This window comes from Pipistrellus kuhlii, unplaced genomic scaffold (genome assembly GCF_014108245.1).
Source record: "Pipistrellus kuhlii isolate mPipKuh1 unplaced genomic scaffold, mPipKuh1.p scaffold_m20_p_34, whole genome shotgun sequence".
NCBI classification, from domain to species: Eukaryota; Metazoa; Chordata; class Mammalia; order Chiroptera; family Vespertilionidae; genus Pipistrellus; species Pipistrellus kuhlii.
This window is the reverse complement of record NW_023425534.1, coordinates 715,712-734,929: the sequence shown is the minus strand read 5'-3', so window position 1 is coordinate 734,929 and position 19,218 is coordinate 715,712. Positions and strand designations below refer to the sequence as shown.

General features: G+C 72.4%; 1 protein-coding gene across 1 annotated transcript; it reads left to right on the top strand.

The window, feature by feature from the left end:
* The first annotated feature begins 1,714 nt into the window (after positions 1 to 1,714).
* Positions 1,715 to 16,368, top strand: MMEL1 (membrane metalloendopeptidase like 1). Its single transcript, XM_045570491.1, has 23 exons — positions 1,715 to 1,814; positions 3,533 to 3,607; positions 4,092 to 4,148; positions 5,256 to 5,417; positions 5,515 to 5,595; positions 6,091 to 6,192; positions 6,523 to 6,641; positions 6,814 to 6,879; positions 7,712 to 7,846; positions 7,922 to 8,011; positions 8,169 to 8,305; positions 9,267 to 9,360; positions 10,054 to 10,182; positions 10,647 to 10,745; positions 11,323 to 11,406; positions 11,533 to 11,636; positions 12,672 to 12,730; positions 13,059 to 13,178; positions 13,805 to 13,938; positions 14,405 to 14,470; positions 14,756 to 14,851; positions 15,302 to 15,378; positions 15,687 to 16,368. The coding sequence occupies exons 1-23, from the start codon at positions 1,715 to 1,717 to the stop codon at positions 15,784 to 15,786; spliced, it is 2,286 nt and encodes a 761-aa protein (XP_045426447.1). The 3' UTR covers positions 15,787 to 16,368.
* Positions 16,369 to 19,218: the final 2,850 nt, after the last annotated feature.

The following is a 19,218-nucleotide window of genomic DNA, read 5'->3' as shown; positions in this document are numbered from 1 at the left end:
GCCTGGAAGGGGCACCCACTGGGCAGGGAGCCTGGGTCTGGGAACTGGCCCCTCCCCCACACCAAGCCAGACGGAACCCGCTGAGGGAGCGGAGGGCCAGCGCCTTGGGGACCCCGCATCACAAACGAGGCTCGGAAGCTCGGAGCCACTGGCCTCGCGGAGCCCCTGGGAGCCCCTCCGCCCGCCCTGCCCCCCAAAACTCCAGGCCACCTGCCCAGCCTCCGACCTGCCCGCGGGGGACGGCCGCGCTGAGTGACCTGAAGGTGAGTGAGAGGAGGGCCTGCCGGCGGCCAGGCCAGCTGTCCTGGGCAGCACCCCGAGAACCCCTCCGGGCGCCCCGCCCAGCCCTGGGGCTCCCGGGCACAGTTCCCTTCTGTAAGGGCCTGTGCCCCTGGAGCAGAAGCCCGGTCCCGCCCCGCCCGCCCTTGCTGGGAGGGCTCCGGGGCAGATGGCGGGGATGCGCACCGGAGGAAGGGACTGGTCCAGGTTGGCCTCAGACAGAGCACAGACGCCGAGCCACCCACCCGTCCCTTCCTTCCTTCCTCACGTGCACTCACTCCCTGTGCTGGCTGGTGCCTGGGGGGCGGGGGGCGTCAGGCTAAGGGCTGGGGACCAGGGAAACGGCCCTGGCCTGTTCCCAACGGGAGGGAAACAGACAGAAATCATGGCTGTTTGTCTGGAGGTAAAACAGAAAAGGTCTGGGTGCAGGGGGTGCTGGGCTGACTGTGTGAATGCAGACCCCACGGAGGCCCCGCTGGGGGTGACTGAGCAGGGCCTGGGGCGGGGTGTAGGGCGGCAGGCGGGAATCTGGGGCACTGGGCGGCCTCAGCCTCGGGGCATGCAGGCGGGGGCACCACCTCAGGGGTGAGCTTGTCCTGAGCGAGGGCCGCACAGCTGCTCCCATGTGCCGAGCAGCTTCCAGCAGTGCTGCAGGTGCAGCAGCGGAGGGGCACACACACCCAGCACGTGTGCACGCCACGCATGCTCACATGCCCACACTCACATGTGCACGACTCACATGCACACACACATGCTCACACACAGTCACATGTGAGTGACTTGCACGCATATGCACACACAGGTGCACACTTCCCGCATGTGCCTGACACACCTGCATGTGCATACACATGCACCCTCACAGCACACAGTACACGGAGCCCTGTGCATGCTCTCGTGCAGGTACACAGGTTTACATGCACATTCACACATGTACCCATGTACAGGGAACCCCTGTGTATACTCACTCATACACATGTGCATGACTCGCATGCAGACACACACGTGCGTGTGCTTACATGGACACGGAGCCCATGCACGCTCACATGTGTATGTGGGTGTGGGTGTGAGTGCGCCCCTGGCAGCCTCCACTGCAGCCCCCGCCCCCCAACCCGCACCGGGCCCCGCCTCCTGGGCCTGCATGGCCCCCGCAACCTCCCCCTGTGGAGCTGGTCCCCGACCTCCCCCTGCCCCTGGGTTCTGAGGCCCCTCCCCAAGCAGAGGCTGGCCCTCTGCTGCCCGGGTGCTCAGAGCCCCCACCCAGGCGCGTGGACTCGGTAATGGAGAGAGGGGCCGAGCACCCCGAAAAGCCCGGCCCCGGCTCCCCGCCAGCACCCAGCCCGCCACCCCGGCAGGGCTCCGGGCTCCGGGCTCCAGGCGCGTCCCCTGCCCTTGGCCCGGGCTGATGGGCGGCGCCCTGTCCCCGCAGGGCCCGGCGATGCGGGAGCCCTGGGGCCGGCGCCCCAGCTTCCTGGCCACGGGGCTGCTGCTGCTGCTGCTGCTGGCGACGCTGGGCCTGCTCCACACCCTCAGCCCAGGTGAATGGGCGCCGGTCCCCGCCCCCCCAAACCCCTCCCCAGGGCCCCCACCCCCCCATCGCCCCAACCCCCCACCCCCCAACCCCTAACCTCTCCAGCCCCCCAACCCTCCCAGCCCCCCAGCCCCTCCCCAACCCCCCATCCCCTCAAACCCCCAGCGCCCCAGCGGCTGCTCCTCCCCGCGCCCCCGAGGGTCTGTGCACCGCCCACCGGGAGCCAACCCCGCCCGTGGGGCAGGCGGGGTCTGCCCGGGGCTGCGGGTGGAGTGTGGGCTCAGGAGGGGGGGGCACTGCCCTGCGGGCCCCGGGGGGGGTGAGGGGGGGCACTGCCCTGCGGGCTCCGGGGGGGGGGCACTGCCCTGCGGGGCCCGGGGGGGGGCACTGCCCTGCGGGGCCCGGGGGGGGGGTCACTGCCCTGCGGGCCCCGGGGAGGGGTCACTCCCCTGCGGGCCCCGGGGGGGGGCACTGCCCTGCGGGCCGGCCCTGGCGGAGGCTCTGCCCGCACGCACCCCCCACCTTGGTGGTTCTGGTTCTGTTGGCTCCGCCTCGGGTCCCTTCCCCTCCCCGCTCCGCACCGCCCCGCACCGCACCGCACCGCGCGCTGCAGTTCCTAGCCGGCCCAGCAGGCGGAGCCCGAGCTCCAGGCTGGGACCTCGGCGCTGCCAAGGCCCTGGGGACCCGCTGCAGCCGCCTACCCCCCTCCTCCCCACCCCCATCTCACCCCCACCCCGGCCCCCGAAGGCCCAGGTCACAGGCGGACACCGGACACGCTGGGTTTGGCTAGACGGCGGGAGGGCGGGGGAGCCAGGGCTGAAGACCCCCACCCCCTCAGGAAGGGGGAGGTGGGGGGGACCTCATGTGCATGCACCGCCCGGGCGCCAGCCACACCTGGGAAACAGGTTGGGGGGGGGGGGGTGCGGAGCAGGGAGCAGAGGGGCGGGTGCAGCAGGGAGCCCCCTGCAGGTGGCCCGGAGGATCAGGCGAGGCTGTGGGAGACGCACGCTTGGCTCTCTCAGCAGCAGGGCACGGCCTTTGTGCTAGAACGTTCCCTCACTAGCCAGCGCCCTCTGCCCCGCCTGCACCAGCTTGGGGCCAACGTCCACCCTGGGCAGGGCTGGCTCTGGGCCCAGCAAGGGCGGGGCAGGGAGCAGGGGCAGGAACAGGGGCAGGGGCAGGGGTAAGGCCACAGGTAGGGGCAGGGCCAGGGCCAGGGGCAGGGGCAGGGGCTGTGGCAGGGCCAGGGGCAGGGCCAGGGCAGGGGCAGGGGGAGGGGAGGAAGGGTCCCTGGCACACAGAGCCCTGAGGACCCGTCCCCGGAGCTCCCAGCCTGCAAACACCTGGCATAGAGGCCTCCCAGGAGCAAGGCTGACCCGCCCCCCGCCCTCCCCCAGCCGTGGATGCAGGGGCCTGACCTCCCCCGGGTAGTGAGGAGCGGCGAAGCCCACCCCAATGAGAGCCCTCCCTGCCCAGCCCCCCCCCCCCCACCGTCTCATAATACCAGGGGGTCTCTGCCAGGGACCTCTGTCCCCCTCCCCCACCACCACCACCGACCAGGGTGACCAGCCCCCATGGAGGGGGTCAGGGCCCCAGCAGGGAGCTGAGCCGGGGCCGGGGCCGGGGCCAGGCTGGAGCCGGGGCCATGCTGGAGCCGGGGCCGGGGCTGGGGCCGGGGCTGGGGCCGGGGCTGGGGCTGACTGAGCTGAGCGTGTCTCTCCCCAGGGAAGCAGCCGCCGCTCCTCACTGGCCGGCTGGCCTCCAGGACAGAGAAGACGGCTGTAGAGCGGAGGCCCCGAGGTAGCCTGGCCTTCCCCCAGGCAGAAGGCAGGGAGCCCGGCTGCGGCTCACCCTGTGCGGCCAGGGGAGGGCCGCCCTGACACCCCGAGTCCCAGGGAGGAGAGGACAGAGGCAGGGCTGCCAGGAACCAGGCTGCCCCCGGGCCTGGGCGCTACCCTGAGGCCTGGGCCTACCCCAGAGACCTGGAGCGGCCCCTTGACACCACCCGCTGGCGTGACACTGGGGGCGGGGCTTTGGGGGTGCAGAGCTGCCTGGAGGAGCTGGCCCTGACCAGGGGGAGCTGGTGGGCAGCCGGGCTTAGGGCCGGCTCCAGCCCTGGGGCCACCCCAGGAGGCACACCCTCCCTGAGGCCTCGGGCCTGGGCCCGGGAGGACCTGTGCTGCCTCAGCCCTTGGCCGGCCTGCCCGTGGGGCTGGAGATGGAGGGAGGCCGGCCCGTCCCTCCTGTGCGCCGCCTCTCCCAGCTCAGGTGCTCCTCCCCACAGCCATCCAGGATCCCCAGGAGGACAAGGTCTGCACCAGCCCCGGCTGCGTGATAGCAGGTACGTCCCGCCCCCTACAGCCCCGCCCCTACCACAGCCCCGCCCCTTCAGCCCCGCCCGCCCTCCCACAGCCCTGCCTCCAGCAGCCACGCCCCTCCCACAGCCAGGACCCTCCCATAGCCCCGCCCTTTTCCCACAGCCCCGCCTCCAAGACCCGCCTCCTTCCACAACCCGCCTCTCCCTCCCATAGCCACGCCCCTTTCCACAATCCGCCCCCTCCATCCCACAACCACCGCCCTCCCTCCCGCAGTTCCACCCCTACAGCCCCACCCCCTAAGCCCCGCCCCGCAGTCCTGCCCCCTCTCACAGCCCAACCCCTACAGCCCCGCCTCTGCCTCCACAGCCCGCACCTTCCCACAAACCCCGCCCCTGAAGCCCCACCCCCTTCCTCCCACAGCCCCGCCCTCACTCCCACAGCCCCGCCCCTGCTGGGGCCGGTGATGGTGCCAGGGCCCAGGACAGGCCTGGGACTGTCCTCATCCTCACCCCCCCCCCCGGCCCCCACACTCCACAAGCCCCTGCCCAGGCCCTGGCCTCCCGGGGCCCCAGGGCCTCGAACCACAGCGTCATCAAATGCTCCCCCAGGAACTGAGCTTAGAGCGGGCTCAGACCTGCAGATGAGCCAGCGGGAGGGGTCCCCACTGTGGGGCTGCCCGCGAGGACCCAGCCAAGTGACAGAACCCTGTGAGCCCAGGGCGGGGAGGGGGGTCCAGCCGGCCACCTCCTCTGAGAGGTCAGCGGGGCCCACTGTCCTGCACACTCGGGGTCTGCCCCCCCATGGTGGGTGAGAGCCCCCCTCCCATGCTGAGGACACCTGGCCTCCAGGGGCAGAGCAGAGCCAGCCCCCCCTTTACCCGTCCCCCCCCCCCCCCCGTGAGCCTGCAGTGTCAGCCCAGCACCCCCGCGGACAGCTGGCTCCCGGAGCTCGGGAGAAGGGAATGGGACCAGAGAGATCACGGGGTTCAAGGTCACGTGGTGGTTCTAGAAGCTGAGTCCCCGCTTGGAGGCTCAGAGAGGGTGACTGCAGCGCCCCGGGGTGCACAGCCCCCAGGCAGCCACAGCTGCACCTCCCCCCCCCCCCCCCCCCCCCCCCGCCCGGGCGAGCAGCCGCCAGGATCCTCAGGAACATGGACCGGTCCGCGGACCCGTGCGAGGACTTCTACCAGCACGCGTGCGGGGGCTGGCTGCGGCGGCACGTGGTGCCCGGGACCAGCTCCCGCTACAGCGTCTTCGACATCCTGCGGGACCAGCTGGAGGTGGTGCTCAAAGGTGCGCCCGGCGCCCGGCCGGCCGGCGTGGAGGGCAGGAGAGGGGTCCCCGGGAAAGGCCAGCCGCCCCGGCTCTGCCAGCCTCCTCCCGCCCACAGGGGCGCTGGAGCACGCGGCCGCCAGGGACCGGCCCGCCGTGCAGAAGGCGAAGACGCTGTACCGCTCCTGCATGAACGAGAGTGCGTGGGGGGGCCTGCACGAACGAGGGAGAGCAGGGCAGGGGGTCCTGCAGGGACCCGAGAGAGTGGGGGGCTGGACCCCTGGTGCTGCAGCGCAGCCCGGTGAAGTGGGTGCCACTCGGGACTCAGGCCAGGGCTGGGAGCTGTGCCCCCGCCTGGCAGAGTGCCCAGCCCCCAGGGGGCACAGACTGCCCGCCAGCTGCCCAGGACCCTCACCCCTGACCCCAGCACAGGCCACACTCTGTTCAGGCGAGAGGAGGCCGGGGGGCCAGTGGCCTGCCCTCCGCCGCTGTCTGGGGCATCTGTGCGTGTCACCTCCCCCACCCCGTGCCCGTGTCCCCTCTTCTGCATCCAGGCCCTCTGGGTCCTGTGCTGCCGTCGACGGGGGGAGGGGGCTGGGCTGCGGGCTGGGGTGCAGCTGTCCGAGGGGCCGTGTGAGGTCGGTGTCACGCACCAGTGTCCGGGCGAGTGACACCCCCCCCCTGTCCCTCCCAGGCATAATCGAGGAGCGAGACTCCCAGCCGCTGCTGGAGGCCTTGGGGGGGGTGGGCGGCTGGCCAGTGGCCATGGACGAGGACGAGTGGACGGACACTGTGGGTAAGGCCTGCAGCGGCTTGCACAGACTGGTCCTCCAGCTCCGAGGGGGGCAGGCATCCCTCCAGGCCCTGAGGAAAGACAGTGCCCCCCACAGGCCGGGGACCCCAGCTCCCAGCTCCCAGCTCCGGTGTGGGCTCGGGCCCCCCACCCTGGCAGCCCCCCCACACTGCTGCCCGGGCCCTGAGCCCTGTGGGCTGTGGGGGAGTGTACCCCATGTCCCAACCCCCGAGACCACACGGGAGCTGCGCAGCCCCCCCAGGCCAGGGTGCCCCGTGCTCACGGAGCTGGGCCAGGACCCAGGGACCGCGGCCCCCGCTTGCCCGCCCCCAGGCCGCCGCTGGGAGCTGGAGCGGCAGCTGGCCACCATGAACGCCCAGTTCAACCGGCGTGTGCTCATCGACCTCTTCATCTGGAACGACGACCAGAACTCCAGCCGCCACATCATCTATGTACGGCGGGGGGCGGGGGGGCGCCGGGGGGCGCCAGGCGCGGCCTGGGCACAGGGGCGTACGGGGGGAGGGGCAGGCCGGAGGCCGGGACCGTGCCTCGCGCACACCACATCGCCTGCTCTGGGGCTGTGGGCGCGGCGCCCGGCCTGGCTCACGCCCTCTGTGTCTCCAGATAGACCAGCCCACCCTGGGCATGCCGTCCCGGGAGCACTACTTCCAGGCGGGCAACAGCCAGAAGGTGAGCCCGCCGGGCGCCCCGCCCTCCCTGGACGCCCCGACCCCTGCCTCCTCCCCCCAGCTGCCCCGTGAGCACCTTCGGGGAGGAGCCTGGAGCCTGGGGCCGGGACCAGCTTTGACACCATCGCAGGGCCTGTCCCCAAACCCTCCCCTAGGGGACAGGCTCCGCGGGCTCAGCAGCCCTCTGGCTGGCTCTCTGCGTGGGGCACCTGGAGACCAGATGCTCCGGGCCAGTCTGCTCCTGTGCCCCGAGGAACCGAGGAGCCAAACGGACGGCAGGGGCAGGGCCAGGGCCAGGGCCAGGGGCCGGAGGAAGGGCAGGGGGTGCGGGCTGGGCAGGGGAGGGGGCACGGTCAGGGGAAGGCGCCGTGGAGAAGCATGGGCAACCCTCAACCCCGGCCCCGGCCCCGCACACGCAGACTCCCCCGCACCTGCTGGTGCCGGCCGGCAGCCTGGACAGGCCCTGGGGCCTCGGAAGCTCAGGGCCAAGTGCCCAGCAGGAAGGGAGAGGGGAGCACCCGCCGGAGCTGCCTGCTGCCGCACCTGGCCTGAGCCTGGGCCCAAGACCAGGCCCCAGAGGCACAGAGGCCTGGGTGGGTGGCTGGGTGGGGGACAGCTGAGCCCCTGACCGGGTGGGCATGACAGTCTGCAGTGTCCCCCATCCCTACCCCCCCCCCCTGCTTCCACCTGCCTGACCTGCAGCCCAGGGTGGCCGACAAGCACAGGGCAAGCACAGGGCGGCCGGCTCCACGCCATAGGCCCATCCGCCCCCGCCCCCGCACAGAGAGCCCTGAGGGCCAGGCGCCGGCTGACCGCCCGTCCCCCGCCGGCAGGTGCGCCAGGCCTACCTGCAGTTCATGGTGTCGGTGGCCTCCATGCTGCGGGCGGACATGAGCCTGCCCGGGGACGGCCGCCAGGTGCAGGAGGACATGGCCCAGGTGCTGCGGCTGGAGACCCAGCTGGCCAACGTGAGCCAGGCCGCGGGCGGGAGGGCCCCGGGCCCCGGCCACCACCCCTCGTCACTGCCGCCCGCCCCCCCGCAGGCCACGGCCCCCCAGGAGGAGAGGCACGACGTGACCGCGCTGTACCACCGGATGCCGGTGACCGAGCTCCAGGGCAGGTTCGGCCTGAAGGTAAAGGGGGGGGGGGCAGGCAGGGGTGGAGGAGGGCGGGGGGCGGGGCCGAGGGACCGTGTGGTGCCTGCCTTGGCGGGAGGCCGAGGGGCCAGCCTCCCCTCCACACATCCTGCCTTCGTTTAAGCCTCAGAAACACTCCCCCCCCCCCCCCCAGGGATTCAACTGGACGCTCTTCATTCAGTCCGTGCTGTCTTCCGTCCAAATCCAGCTGCTGCCGGACGAGGAGGTGGTGGTCTACGGCGTCCCCTACCTGCAGAGGCTGGACAGCGTCATCGACAGCTTCTCCGACAGGTGCGGCCGGGGGAGGCCTGGAAGGCCTGGGGAGGCCAGGGGAGGCCTGGGAGGCCGGGGGAGGCCAGGGGAGGCCCAGGGAGGCCTGGGAGGCCCGGGGAGAGGCTGGGGGAGGCTGGGGGAGGCCTGGGAGGCCCCGGCTGCCTCTGCACCTTTGCCCTGCTCTGCCAGCTCCCCACGGCTCCTCTTCTCAGGAGCCTGAGGGACGCGGTGGGGGTGGGGGTGTGAATGCTAACGGCCAGGGGAGCCATCTGCTAGGGATTAGACCCCTCCTGGAGGCATCTCAAGCGTCCAGAGCCCACAGGCTGCACCCAGGGTAGTGGTTTCCATTCCGAGCACGTCTCCATGTCTCAGGCCCTGCCTCAGAGGCTGCTCCCCGGCCCTGAGCTCCGCCTCAGAGGCTGCTCCCCGGCCCTGAGCCCCGCCTCAGAGGCTGCTCCCCGGCCCTGAGCTCCGCCTCAGAGGCTGCTCCCCGGCCCTGAGCCCCGCCTCAGAGGCTGCTCCCCGGCCCTGAGCCCCGCCTCAGAGGCTGCTCCCCGGCCCTGAGCTCCGCCTCAGAGGCTGCTCCCCGGCCCTGAGCTCCGCCTCAGAGGCTGCTCCCCGGCCCTGAGCTCCCTCTCCGAGAGAACCTGGCAGCCAAAGACCCAGAACCAGCATCCTTCCCCAGCACATCCTCACCTGTCCGTCCACCCTCTGCCCCGCCCCTGCCCACCCCTAGGACCATGCAGACTCCCCTCACCTGTCCCTCCGCCCTCTGCCCACCCTCTGCCCGCCCCCAGGACCATGCAGACTCCCCTCACCTGTCCCTCCGCCCTCTGCCCGCCCTCTGCCCGCCCCCAGGACCATGCAGACGCCCCTCACCTGTCCCTCCGCCCTCTGCCTACCCTCTGCCCGCCCCCAGGACCATGCAGACTCCCCTCACCTGTCCCTCCGCCCTCTGCCCGCCCTCTGTCCCCCCCAGGACCATACAGAACTACCTGGTCTGGCGCCTGGTGCAGGATCGCATTAGCAGCCTGAGCCAGCGGTTCAAGGACGCCCGTGCGAAGTACCACAAGGTGTGTGACCGGCACCAGTAGCTCCGCCCCGGCCTGAGCCAAGCCTCATTCCTTCAGTCCTGCAGGGAGAGGGCGGGGGACGAGCACTGAGGTCATGGGGTCACAGCCATCGAGGAGGCCCGGGAGGCAAGCACAGGAAATGAGGAGCTGGGGCTGGGAAGGGCCCCTCCATCCCCCAGCTCCCTGCCTGGGTGGAACCCCCGGCAAACGGCACACTCGACCCTCCCCACACCCGTGCCGAGCACTCAAAGGTAGGTCTCTGAGTTCATTCCCTGGCCTCCCTCAACCCTGGGCTCTCTAAAGCTGAGGAGGGGGAAGCACACGTTGGTAAATGCCATGGGAAAATGAATGACAGTGAGTGAATGAATAAGTGAATCAATGGGTAAGTGAAAGAATGAATGAGTGAATGACTGTGAATAAATGAATGAATGGACAAGTGAGTGAATGAATGGATAATGAATGAATGGATAAGTGAGTGAATGAATGAATGGATAACTGAATGAATGAATAAGTGAATGACTGAGTAAATGAATGACTAAGTGAATAAGTGAATGAATGGATGGCTAAGCGAGTGAATGAATGTTACGTGAGTAAATGAATGATTAAGTGAGTGGATGGGTGACTAAGTGAGTGAGTGAATGTCTAAGTGAATGCATAAATGAATGAATGAATGAGTGAACGAATGACCGCCAGGTGCTGTACGGCAAGACCACAGAGGAGGTGCGCTGGCGGGAGTGCGTCAGCTACGTCAACAGCAACATGGAGGGCGCGGCGGGCGCCCTGTACGTCCGGAAGGCCTTCCCCAGAGACAGCAAGAGCGTGGTGGGTGCTGGGCTCCCGAGGCCGGGCTCGGGGGCGCACGGTGATCGGGGCAGGTCCACGCCACCGCCTGGCTCTGGACTCGCCCGGAGGAGCCCGTGGCCCGCAGTGTGGTGTGTGCGGGAGGCGGCGGGAGGCACACGCTCACAGGTGCCCGCGGAGGGAGGCAGGGGGCCCGCGGCTGGGGCGGAGCCCGTGAGGGGGCACAGCACTGGGGCAGGACCTGTGAGGAGCGGACAGCACTGCAGGCTGCCCGGGACGGGTCGGGGTTTGAGTGTGTCCGGGGTGGGGGCCCTGGTCCCCTCGACCAGGCACCGCTGCAGAGACCCTGCCCCAGGCGGCCAGCCCCCAGCCCCCTCCGCGCCCGGAGCAGCCGCACTGCGGGGCGCACTGCGGGGCGCACTGCGGGGCGCACTGCGGGGCGCGGCCGGCCGGAGCCCAGGCGTCACCGGGCGCGGGGGCTGCAGGTCGGCGAGCTCATCGACAAGGTGCGGGCCGTGTTCGTGGAGACGCTGGACGAGCTGAGCTGGATGGATGAGGCCTCCAAGAAGAAGGCCCAAGAGAAGGTGGGGGCCGCAGGGCCCGCTGTGACCCCGTGACCCCAGGGCCAGCTCCTTCCACTCCCTCAGCCAGGCCGGGCGGCTGCTCAGGAGGGCTGTGGGCAGGGGCAAGACGGGCAGCCATGCCTGGGAGGCCCCCAGCACCCGGGGGTGGGTGGGTGGGTGGGGAGGCCCCCAGCACCCGGGGGTGGGTGGGGAGACCACCAGCAGCCGGGGGTGGGTGGGGAGACCACCAGCACCCGGGGGTGGGTGGGTGGGGAGGCCCCCAGCACCCGGGGGTGGGTGGGGAGGCCACCAGCACCCGGGGGTGGGTGGGTAGGGAGGCCCCAGCACCCAGGGGTGGGTGGGGAGGCCCCCAGCACCCTGGGGTGGGTGGGGAGGCCAAGGCCTCAGGGATCAGGTGCCCAGAAGTGATGCCAAGACCCACAGGAGCCCCTGGGCCAGGGTGCGGGCAGCAGAGACACCCACAGCCCCCCCTGCCCAAGCCCCCTGGCAGAGGGTCAGATGCAGACCCAGCCCTGCAGGGTCCCCCCATGAGCCGCCTCCGCGCCCTCGGGGGCTGAGTCGGTGACCTCCCCGCCAGGCCATGAGCATGAAGGTGCAGATCGGGTACCCCGACTACATCCTGGACGAGAGGAGCAAGCACCTGGACAAGGAGTATTCCAATGTGCGCCCCACCCCCGCCTCGTGAGCCCTGTCTGCGCCCAGCCCTCTGCCCCACCTGTCCCGCCGCCCTTGACCTCCCTGGACACCCCCTGCCCGGCCCCTGGCAGTGACAGCCCCGGCCCCGCAGCTCAACTTCTCGGAGCACCTGTACTTCGAGAACGGCCTGCAGAACCTCAAGGCCAGCGCCCAGAGGAGCCTCAGGAAGCTGCGCAAGAGGGTGGACCAGAACCTGTGAGTGAGGACAGCAGGGGGGCACTTTCAGGGGAGACAGCAAAGGGGGCGGGGCCTGTGAGGGGGACAGCACTGGGGGCGGGGCCTGTGAGGGGGACAGCAGGGGGCGGGGCCTGTGAGGGGGACAGCACTGGGGGCGGGACCAGTGAGGGGGACAGCAGGGGGCGGGGCCTGTGAGGGAAACAGCACGGGGGGCGGGGCCTGTGAGGGGAACAGCACTGGGGGCGGGGCCTGTGAGGGGGACAGCACTGGGGGCGGGACCAGTGAGGGGGACAGCAGGGGGCAGGGCCTGTGAGGGGACAGCAGGGGGCAGGGCCTGTGAGGGGGCACCACTGGGGGCGGGGCCTGTGAGGGGGACAGCAGGGGGTGGGGCCTTGAGGGGGGCACCACTGGGGGCGGGGCCTGTGAGGGGGGACAGCAGGGGGGCAGGGCCTGTGAGGGGGGACAGCAGGGGGGCAGGGCCTGTGAGGGGGGACAGCAGGGGGGCAGGGCCTGTGAGGGGGCAGCACTGGGGGCGGGGCCTGTGAGGGGGGACAGCATGGGGGCGGGGCCTGAGAGGGGGGACAGAACTGGGGGGCGGGGCCTGTGAGAGTGGACAGCACTAGGGGAGGGGACTGTGAGGGGGGACAACATGGGGGCGGGGCCTTGAGGGGAGACAGCACTGGGGGCTGGGCCTGTGAGGGGGGACAGCACTGGGGGGAGGGGCCTGTGAGGGGGGACAACATGGGGGCGGGGCCTGTGAGGGGACTAACTGGGGGGGCAGGTGAGGGGGGACAACAAGAGGGAGGAGGGGCTGTAAGGGGGGACAGCACTAGGCCGGGCCAGACATGGGGCCAGCTGGGGGAGGCAGTGGGTCCAGTTCAGAGCCGCCCTGCTTTGGGGGAGCAGGCCCTGAGAGGAGCCAGGTGTCCGAGTGGCCCGGCCCCCAGCCTGGCTGCTGGCAGTGCTGGTCCCTCTTGGCCGGTGGCTTGGGCCTAGGGTGCCTGGAGGGAGGTCCCAGGAGGCAGGACCACGCGTGACCAGCTCACTCCGCAGCTGGCTCATCGGGGCCGCGGTGGTCAACGCCTTCTACTCGCCCAACCGGAACCAGATCGGTAGGCCCCCACCCCACCCCGCCCCGCTCTGCCCCTCCTCCTGGGCTCCCTGCCGTTCTCTAAGGGGGAGAGGGCACCATCTCCACCGCAGGGACCCACCCGTCACCCACCCCAGGGCTCTCCGAGGGCGGGCAGCCGGCTCTTTGCCGGAAGGAGCATGAACGGTGCCGAGAACCCGGACTCGGGGCGCTGGCCTGCCGCACCCTCCCCTGCCCCTGGGCCCCGAGCCTCGGCCTGTAAAGGGGGGTCCCCACCTCGTCCTCCCGGGGGGACTACAGGCAGGACCGGGAAGGGGGCGCAGCGAGCTCACCACAGCGCTGCCCCGCAGTGTTCCCCGCGGGCATCCTGCAGCCCCCCTTCTTCAGCCAGGACCAGCCGCAGGCCTTGAACTTCGGCGGCATCGGCATGGTGATCGGACACGAGATCACCCACGGCTTTGACGACAACGGTGGGGCTCCGGGTCAGAGTGCACCCGAAGTCACACCCCCTCCCCCTCAGCCCGGGCTGTCCACCCAGCCCCTTTGTGTTGGGGGGACACCAAGCCAGGTCCCCAAGGAGCTCTGGGGGCGGAGCAGGTCTTGAATGGCAGGCTGGGCGGGCAGAGGGAGGAAGAGGGCTCAGGGCTCCAGGGCCAGATCCTGCCTGCACCCCGTGAGCCGGCCCCGCCCCTCCTGGGCCTGTGACCCCAGAAGCCAAAGCCCGGGCACCTGGGAACTCCAGCGCTGGCCTACAGCCGGGGTCCCCCCAGGCGGCCAGCAGCCTCCGGCCAGGCTGACCCAACACCCTGACTTCCCGCCCCGGGCGCCCCGCCTGGCCTGGGGCCTGTGGCCAGGCCGGGGGCTGCAGCTGCCACCCAGGAGGCTCTTCACCCCGAGCTTGACCTTGGGCACCTTCCGAGGCAGCCCCGCGTCCCAGGACACACCCACCCTGACGGGGCTGACATCGGGGTGGGGTCGGAGGTGGTGTGGAGGCCCCAGCCCTGTCTCTCCGGAGCAGAGCTCTCTCTGTGCACTCCGAGCTCAGACAGGGTCCCGGGAGGGCAGGCAGGAGGGCTCACCACCCCTCTGCCCCCAGGCCGGAACTTTGACAAGGAGGGCAACATGCAGGACTGGTGGAGCAACTTCTCGGCCCAGCACTTCCAGGAGCAGTCCGAGTGCATGGTGCGCCAGTACGGGAACTTCTCCTGGGACCTGGCCGAGCAGGAGCACGTGAGCCCGGCGGCTGGGGACGGGCCCGGGTGGGGACAGGCCCGGGGGGGACAGAGCTTAGGAGTGGGGACAGGGCCTGGGGTGGGGAGAGTCTGGGGGGGGGACAGGGCCCGGGGTGGGACAGGGTCCGGGGTGGGACAGGGCCCGGGTGGGGACGGGCCCGGGGTGGGGACAGGCCCGGGGGGGGGGGGGGGACAGAGCTTAGGAGTGGGGACAGGGCCCGGGGTGGGGAGAGTCTGGGGTGGGGACAGGGCCCAGGGTGGGGACGGGCCCGGGTGGGGACAGAGTCTGGGGTGGGGTCAGGGCCCGGGGTGGGGACAGAGCTTAGGAATAGGAACAGGGCCCGGGGTGGGACAGGGCCCGGGGTGGGGTCAGGGCCCCGGGTGGGGACCTCACGGGGAGGGGGGACCCATCCAGCCCCCTGGGAAGGGAGGGAGCTGCCCGCCCAGTCCTGTCCCTGCTGCAGGTGAACGGGTTCAGCACGCTCGGGGAGAACATCGCCGACAACGGAGGGGTGCGGCAGGCATACAAGGTGGGCCCTCAGAGTGACAGGGTGCCCCTGCCCAGCCGGGTGTACCCCCGCCCCCTTTGCCATCGGCTCGGAGAGCGGTGCCCTGCCGGCTCTGCCCACCAGTCACCTTGACCTTAGCCGAGGCCTCTGCCCTCGGGTGGCCACTGTCCGTCTCCAGGTAGGACAGTGAGGTCACGGCCGGCCCTACCCACAGCCCCACCCTGGTCAGGAGCTCATTCTAGGGGCGGGGGGGGGGGAGCGGGGGGCAGGCCTGGCCTGGGGCCAGCGCCCGGTCGGTGCCCGCAGGCTTACCTCAAGTGGAGAGCGGAGGGCGGCCGGGACCAGCAGCTGCCAGGCCTGGACCTGACCTTCGACCAGATCTTCTTCCTCAACTATGCTCAGGTGGGCCGACCCGCCACCTGCCCCACCCCCCCACCCCCTCCAACCCTTCCCCCTCAACCCCCCTAGTGTCCCCCCACCCCCCCACCCTCTCAAACCCCCACCCCTGTCTCCGCAGACCCTGCTGCGGGTGCCTCCAGGGGCCGGGCAGGCAGGCTAGGGGGAACCAGAAGGGAGAGGAAGAAGGGAGGGGGCGGGAGGAGGAGGAGTCAGTGAAGCGGAGGAGGGGGGCCTGCTGGCGCCCCCTCCCCGGACTCCCTGGGGCCACCTCCCTCCCCTCCAGGCCCAGGCCTGGCCTTTCCCCTCTGGTGTCTGCTCTGATGCCCCCTTACCCCCGGCCCCGCCCCTGGCCCCGCCCCAACCACAACCACGCCCACCAAGGCTCCTCCCCTGGGCCCGCCCCGCCCTGGGCCCCGCCCCGGCCCCGCCCGCAGCCACGCCCCCACCTCGCAGGTGTGGTGCGGCTCCTACAAGCCCGAGTTCGCGGTGCAGTCCATCAAGACGGACGTCCACAGCCCCCTCAAGTACAGGCAAGTCACCCCGAGCCCCGCGCCCCCCGCCCCCCGTGCCCCCAGCCCCCCGTACCGCGCCCCCGCGATCCCCGCCCCCCGCGCCCCTGTACCCCCCCCCGCGCCCCCGCGATCCCCGTCCCCCGTGCCCCCAGCCCCCCGTACCGCGCCCCCGCGATCCCCGCCCCCCGCGCCCCTGTACCCCCCCCCGCGCCCCCGCGATCCCCGCCCCCCGCGCCCCTGTACCCCCCCCGCGCCCCCGCGATCCCTGCGCCCCCGTACCGCCCCGCGCCCCCCGCGCCCCCCGCCTCAGGCCCATCTGCCCGCAGGGTGCTGGGCTCGCTGCAGAACCTGGCCGCCTTCTCGGACGCCTTCCGCTGCGCCCAGGGCAGCCCCATGCACCCGCGGGTGCGCTGCCGCGTCTGGTAGCCCCGGCCGAGCCACCGCGCCGCCCTCCCTCCTCCGAGGCGCCCCGGCTCCGAGCCGCTGCGGCGGGGCCTGCGTGGCTCCGGGCCGGACCCGGGCCGCGGGACTCTGGGCCCGGGGAGCCGAACCTCGAGCCGGCGGGACTCTGTGGAGCCGAACCCTGAGCCGGCGGGACTCTGAGCCCGAGGAGCCGAACCCCCCGCCGGAGGGACTCTGGGCCCCGGGAGTCGAACCCCGAGCCGGCGGTACTCTTGTGGAGCCGAACCCTGAGCCGGCCGGACTCTGGGCCCGGGGCGCCGAACCCCGAGCCGGCGGGACTCTGGGCCCCGGGAGCCGAACCCCACGCCGGGGAGACTCTCTGGAGCCGAACCCCGAGCCGGCGGGACTCTGTGGCTCCAGGGGAGGGAATCCGGCGCTGGCGGGACTCTACCCGGGGAGCCGTGCCCCGCGCCCCACCCCGCCCCGCGCCGCCTGCGCCCGCCTCTGCCCGCTCCGCCTCCTCGGGGCCACCAGCTTCAGGCTTCAGCGAAGTAAACGCTTCAGAGAATCTGTCCCTGCCTGCCTGCCTGTCTGTCCGGCCGCCTGCCTGTCTGTCTCTCCCGCCGCGGGTGTGGGACCCTGGGTGCCGCCCCGCACCCCTCCCGCCTCGGTCCGCCTCGGGTGCCCCCGTGGCCTCGGCAGCGGGGCCGGGGAGGAGACAGCGGGGGGTCAGGCAGCGGTCAGTGCCCGGATGGTGGCCCTGGGTGCTGGGCGCTGGGCGCCGAGGTCGGAGGCGGAGAGGCCCCAGCCCAGAAGGTGGATTTGGGTTCGGTGGGCCGGAAGCCGGTGGAGAGTTAAAGCACCAGGACCCCTCCCCTGCCCTGAGCTCTTTTTTGGGGGGAGAACCCAGCAGCTGGGGGCTCACTGAGGCCCAGACCAGGGGTACAGGGGAGCCACAGGGACAGTCATCTGGGCCTGAACCCCTCAGTCCCCAGAGCCCCGGGGTGGGGGGGACCCCGGCATCCTGGGTGACCCCAGAGGAGGGCTGTGGAGGGGGCCCGCTGTGAGGGGCCGGGCTGGGGCCCTGAGGTGGCAGGTGTGAGGGCGGAGCAGGACCCCCTGGACTGGGCGGGTCCAGGGGGGGGCGGGGGTGGAGGGCAGCACGGAAGAGGGAGGGGGTCCAGGGGGGATGGGCGGGGGTGGCGGGCGGCACCTGAGAGGGAGGGGGAGGTACAGGGGGGACGGGAGGGGGTGGCGGGCAGCACCGGAGAGGGAGGGGGAGGTACAGGGGGGACGGGAGGGGGTGGCGGGCAGCACCTGAGAGGGCGGGGGTGGCGGGCAGCACCGGAGAGGGAGGGGGTCCAGGGGGGACGGGCGGGGGTGGCGGGCAGCACCTGAGAGGGAGGGGGTCCAGGGGGGACGGGCGGGGGTGGCGGGCAGCACCTGAGAGGGAGGGGGAGGTACAGGGGGGACGGGAGGGGGTGGCGGGCAGCACCTGAGAGGGAGGGGGAGGTACAGGGGGGACGGGAGGGGGTGGCGGGCAGCACCGGAGAGGGGCAGGGTAGAAGACACACACGGTAAAGACTTCGGATCTGAGTTCAGGTCAGATCACCAGGGGACACACTGTCCACAGCGCATAGCCGGGGGGGAGGGGCGGGCAGCCGGGGGTAGGGGCGGGCAGCGGGGGGAGGGGGCGGGCAGCGGGGGACAGAGGGTGCGGGCAGCGGGGGACAGGGGGGGCGGGCAGCTGGGGACAGGGGGGCGGGCAGCGGGGGACAGGGGGGGCGGGCAGCAGGGGGACAGGGGGGGCGGGCAGCGGGGGCGGGGGGACAGGCAGCGGGGGACAGGGGGGGCGGGCAGCCAGGTTGGGAGGGGGGCATTGGGGGCGGGGGGCAGGCAGCGGGGGATAAGGGGGGCGGGCAGCGGGGGCGGGGGGACGGGCAGCGGGGGACAGGGGGTGCGGGCAGCGGGGGACAGGGGGGGCGGGCAGCGGGGGACAGGGGGTGCGGGCAGCCGGGGCGGGGGGGGGGGGCAGCCGGGGGACAGGGGGTGCGGGCAGCGGGAGACAGGGGGTGCGGGCAGCGGGGAACAGGGGGGGCGGGCAGCGGGGGACAGGGGGTGCGGGCAGCGGGGAACAGGGGGGGCGGGCAGCGGGGGACAGGGGGTGCGGGCAGCCGGGGCGGGGGGGGGCAGCGGGGGCGGGGGGAGGGGGCTGCCCTGGTCTAGAGTCTCCAGCGGGCAGGGCTCGGCCACACGCCCGGGAGGCGCACCCCAGGCTGGTCCCTGGGGACCCGGAGGCCCCTCTGCGGGCAGCCCCGCCCCCAGCCGCCCCGCCCCGCCCCGCCCCGGGGCTGCTCCAGCGCACACAGTCCCGGGTTCGCCGGTGCCCCGCCCCCCGGTGCTGGGCGGGGAGGGTGCGCCTGCGCAGAGCGCCCAGGGACCTGGGGCGGCCGGACCCCGGGCGCGAGGTGCGGGGCGCGGGGCGCGGGGGCCCGGGGAAGCGGAGGGGCGGGGCGGAACGGGGGCGGGGCGGGCGGGGGTGTAGGTGGGGGGGCCGGGGCGGGCGGGGGCCTGGCCTCGGGGCGGGTGGAGCGGAGGGAGGATGACGGGGGGGAGGGGAAAGGGGCGGAGGGAGATGACAGGGGGAGGGAGGATGACGGGGGGAGGGGAAAGGGGTGGAGGGAGGATGACGGGGGGAGGGGAAAGGGGCGGAGGGAGGATGACAGGGGGGAGGGGAAAGGGGCGGAGGGGGAAGGGGCGGAGGGAGGATGACAGGGGGAGGGGAAAGGGGCGGAGGGAGGATGACAGGGGGGAGGGGAAGGGGCGGAGGGAGGATGACAGGGGGAGGGGAAAGGGGCGAAGGGAGGATGACGGGGGGAGGGGAAAGGGGCGGAGGGAGGATGACAGGGGGGAGGGGACAGGAGCGGAGGGAGGATGACAGGGGGAGGGGAAAGGGGCGGAGGGAGGATGACGGGGGGAGGGGAAAGGGGCGGAGGGAGGATGACGGGGGGAGGGGAAAGGGGCGGAGGGAGGATGACGGGGGGAGGGGAAAGGGGCGGAGGGAGGATGACAGGGGGAGGGGAAAAGGGCGGAGGGAGGATGACAGGGGGAGGGGAAAGGGGCGGAGGGAGGATGACAGGGGGAGGGGAAAGGGGCGGAGGGAGGATGACGGGGGGAGGGGAAAGGGGCGGAGGGAGGATGACAGGGGGAGGGGAAAAGGGCGGAGGGAGGATGACGGGGGGAGGGGAAAGGGGCGGAGGGAGATGACAGGGGGAGGGGAAAGGGGCGGAGGGAGGATGACAGGGGGAGGGGAAAGGGGCGGAGGGAGGATGACGGGAGGAGGGAGGATGAGGGGGGGGAGGGGAAAGGGGCGGAGGGAGGATGACAGGCGGAGGGGAAAGGAAGGGAGCGCCCCCCCCCCCCACCCCGCCCCTCTGCCCGCCCGCCCCGCGCGGG

Coding starts and splice junctions, on each gene's coding strand:
- MMEL1 (XM_045570491.1), top strand. CDS start 1,715: ATGCGGGAGCCCTGGGGCCGGCGCCCCAGCTTCCTGGCCACGGGGCTG. Junction 8,306..9,266: donor ATCGACAGCTTCTCCGACAG/GTGCGGCCGGGG, acceptor TGTCCCCCCCAG/GACCATACAGAACTACCTGG. Junction 10,183..10,646: donor CCAGAGACAGCAAGAGCGTG/GTGGGTGCTGGG, acceptor CGGGGGCTGCAG/GTCGGCGAGCTCATCGACAA.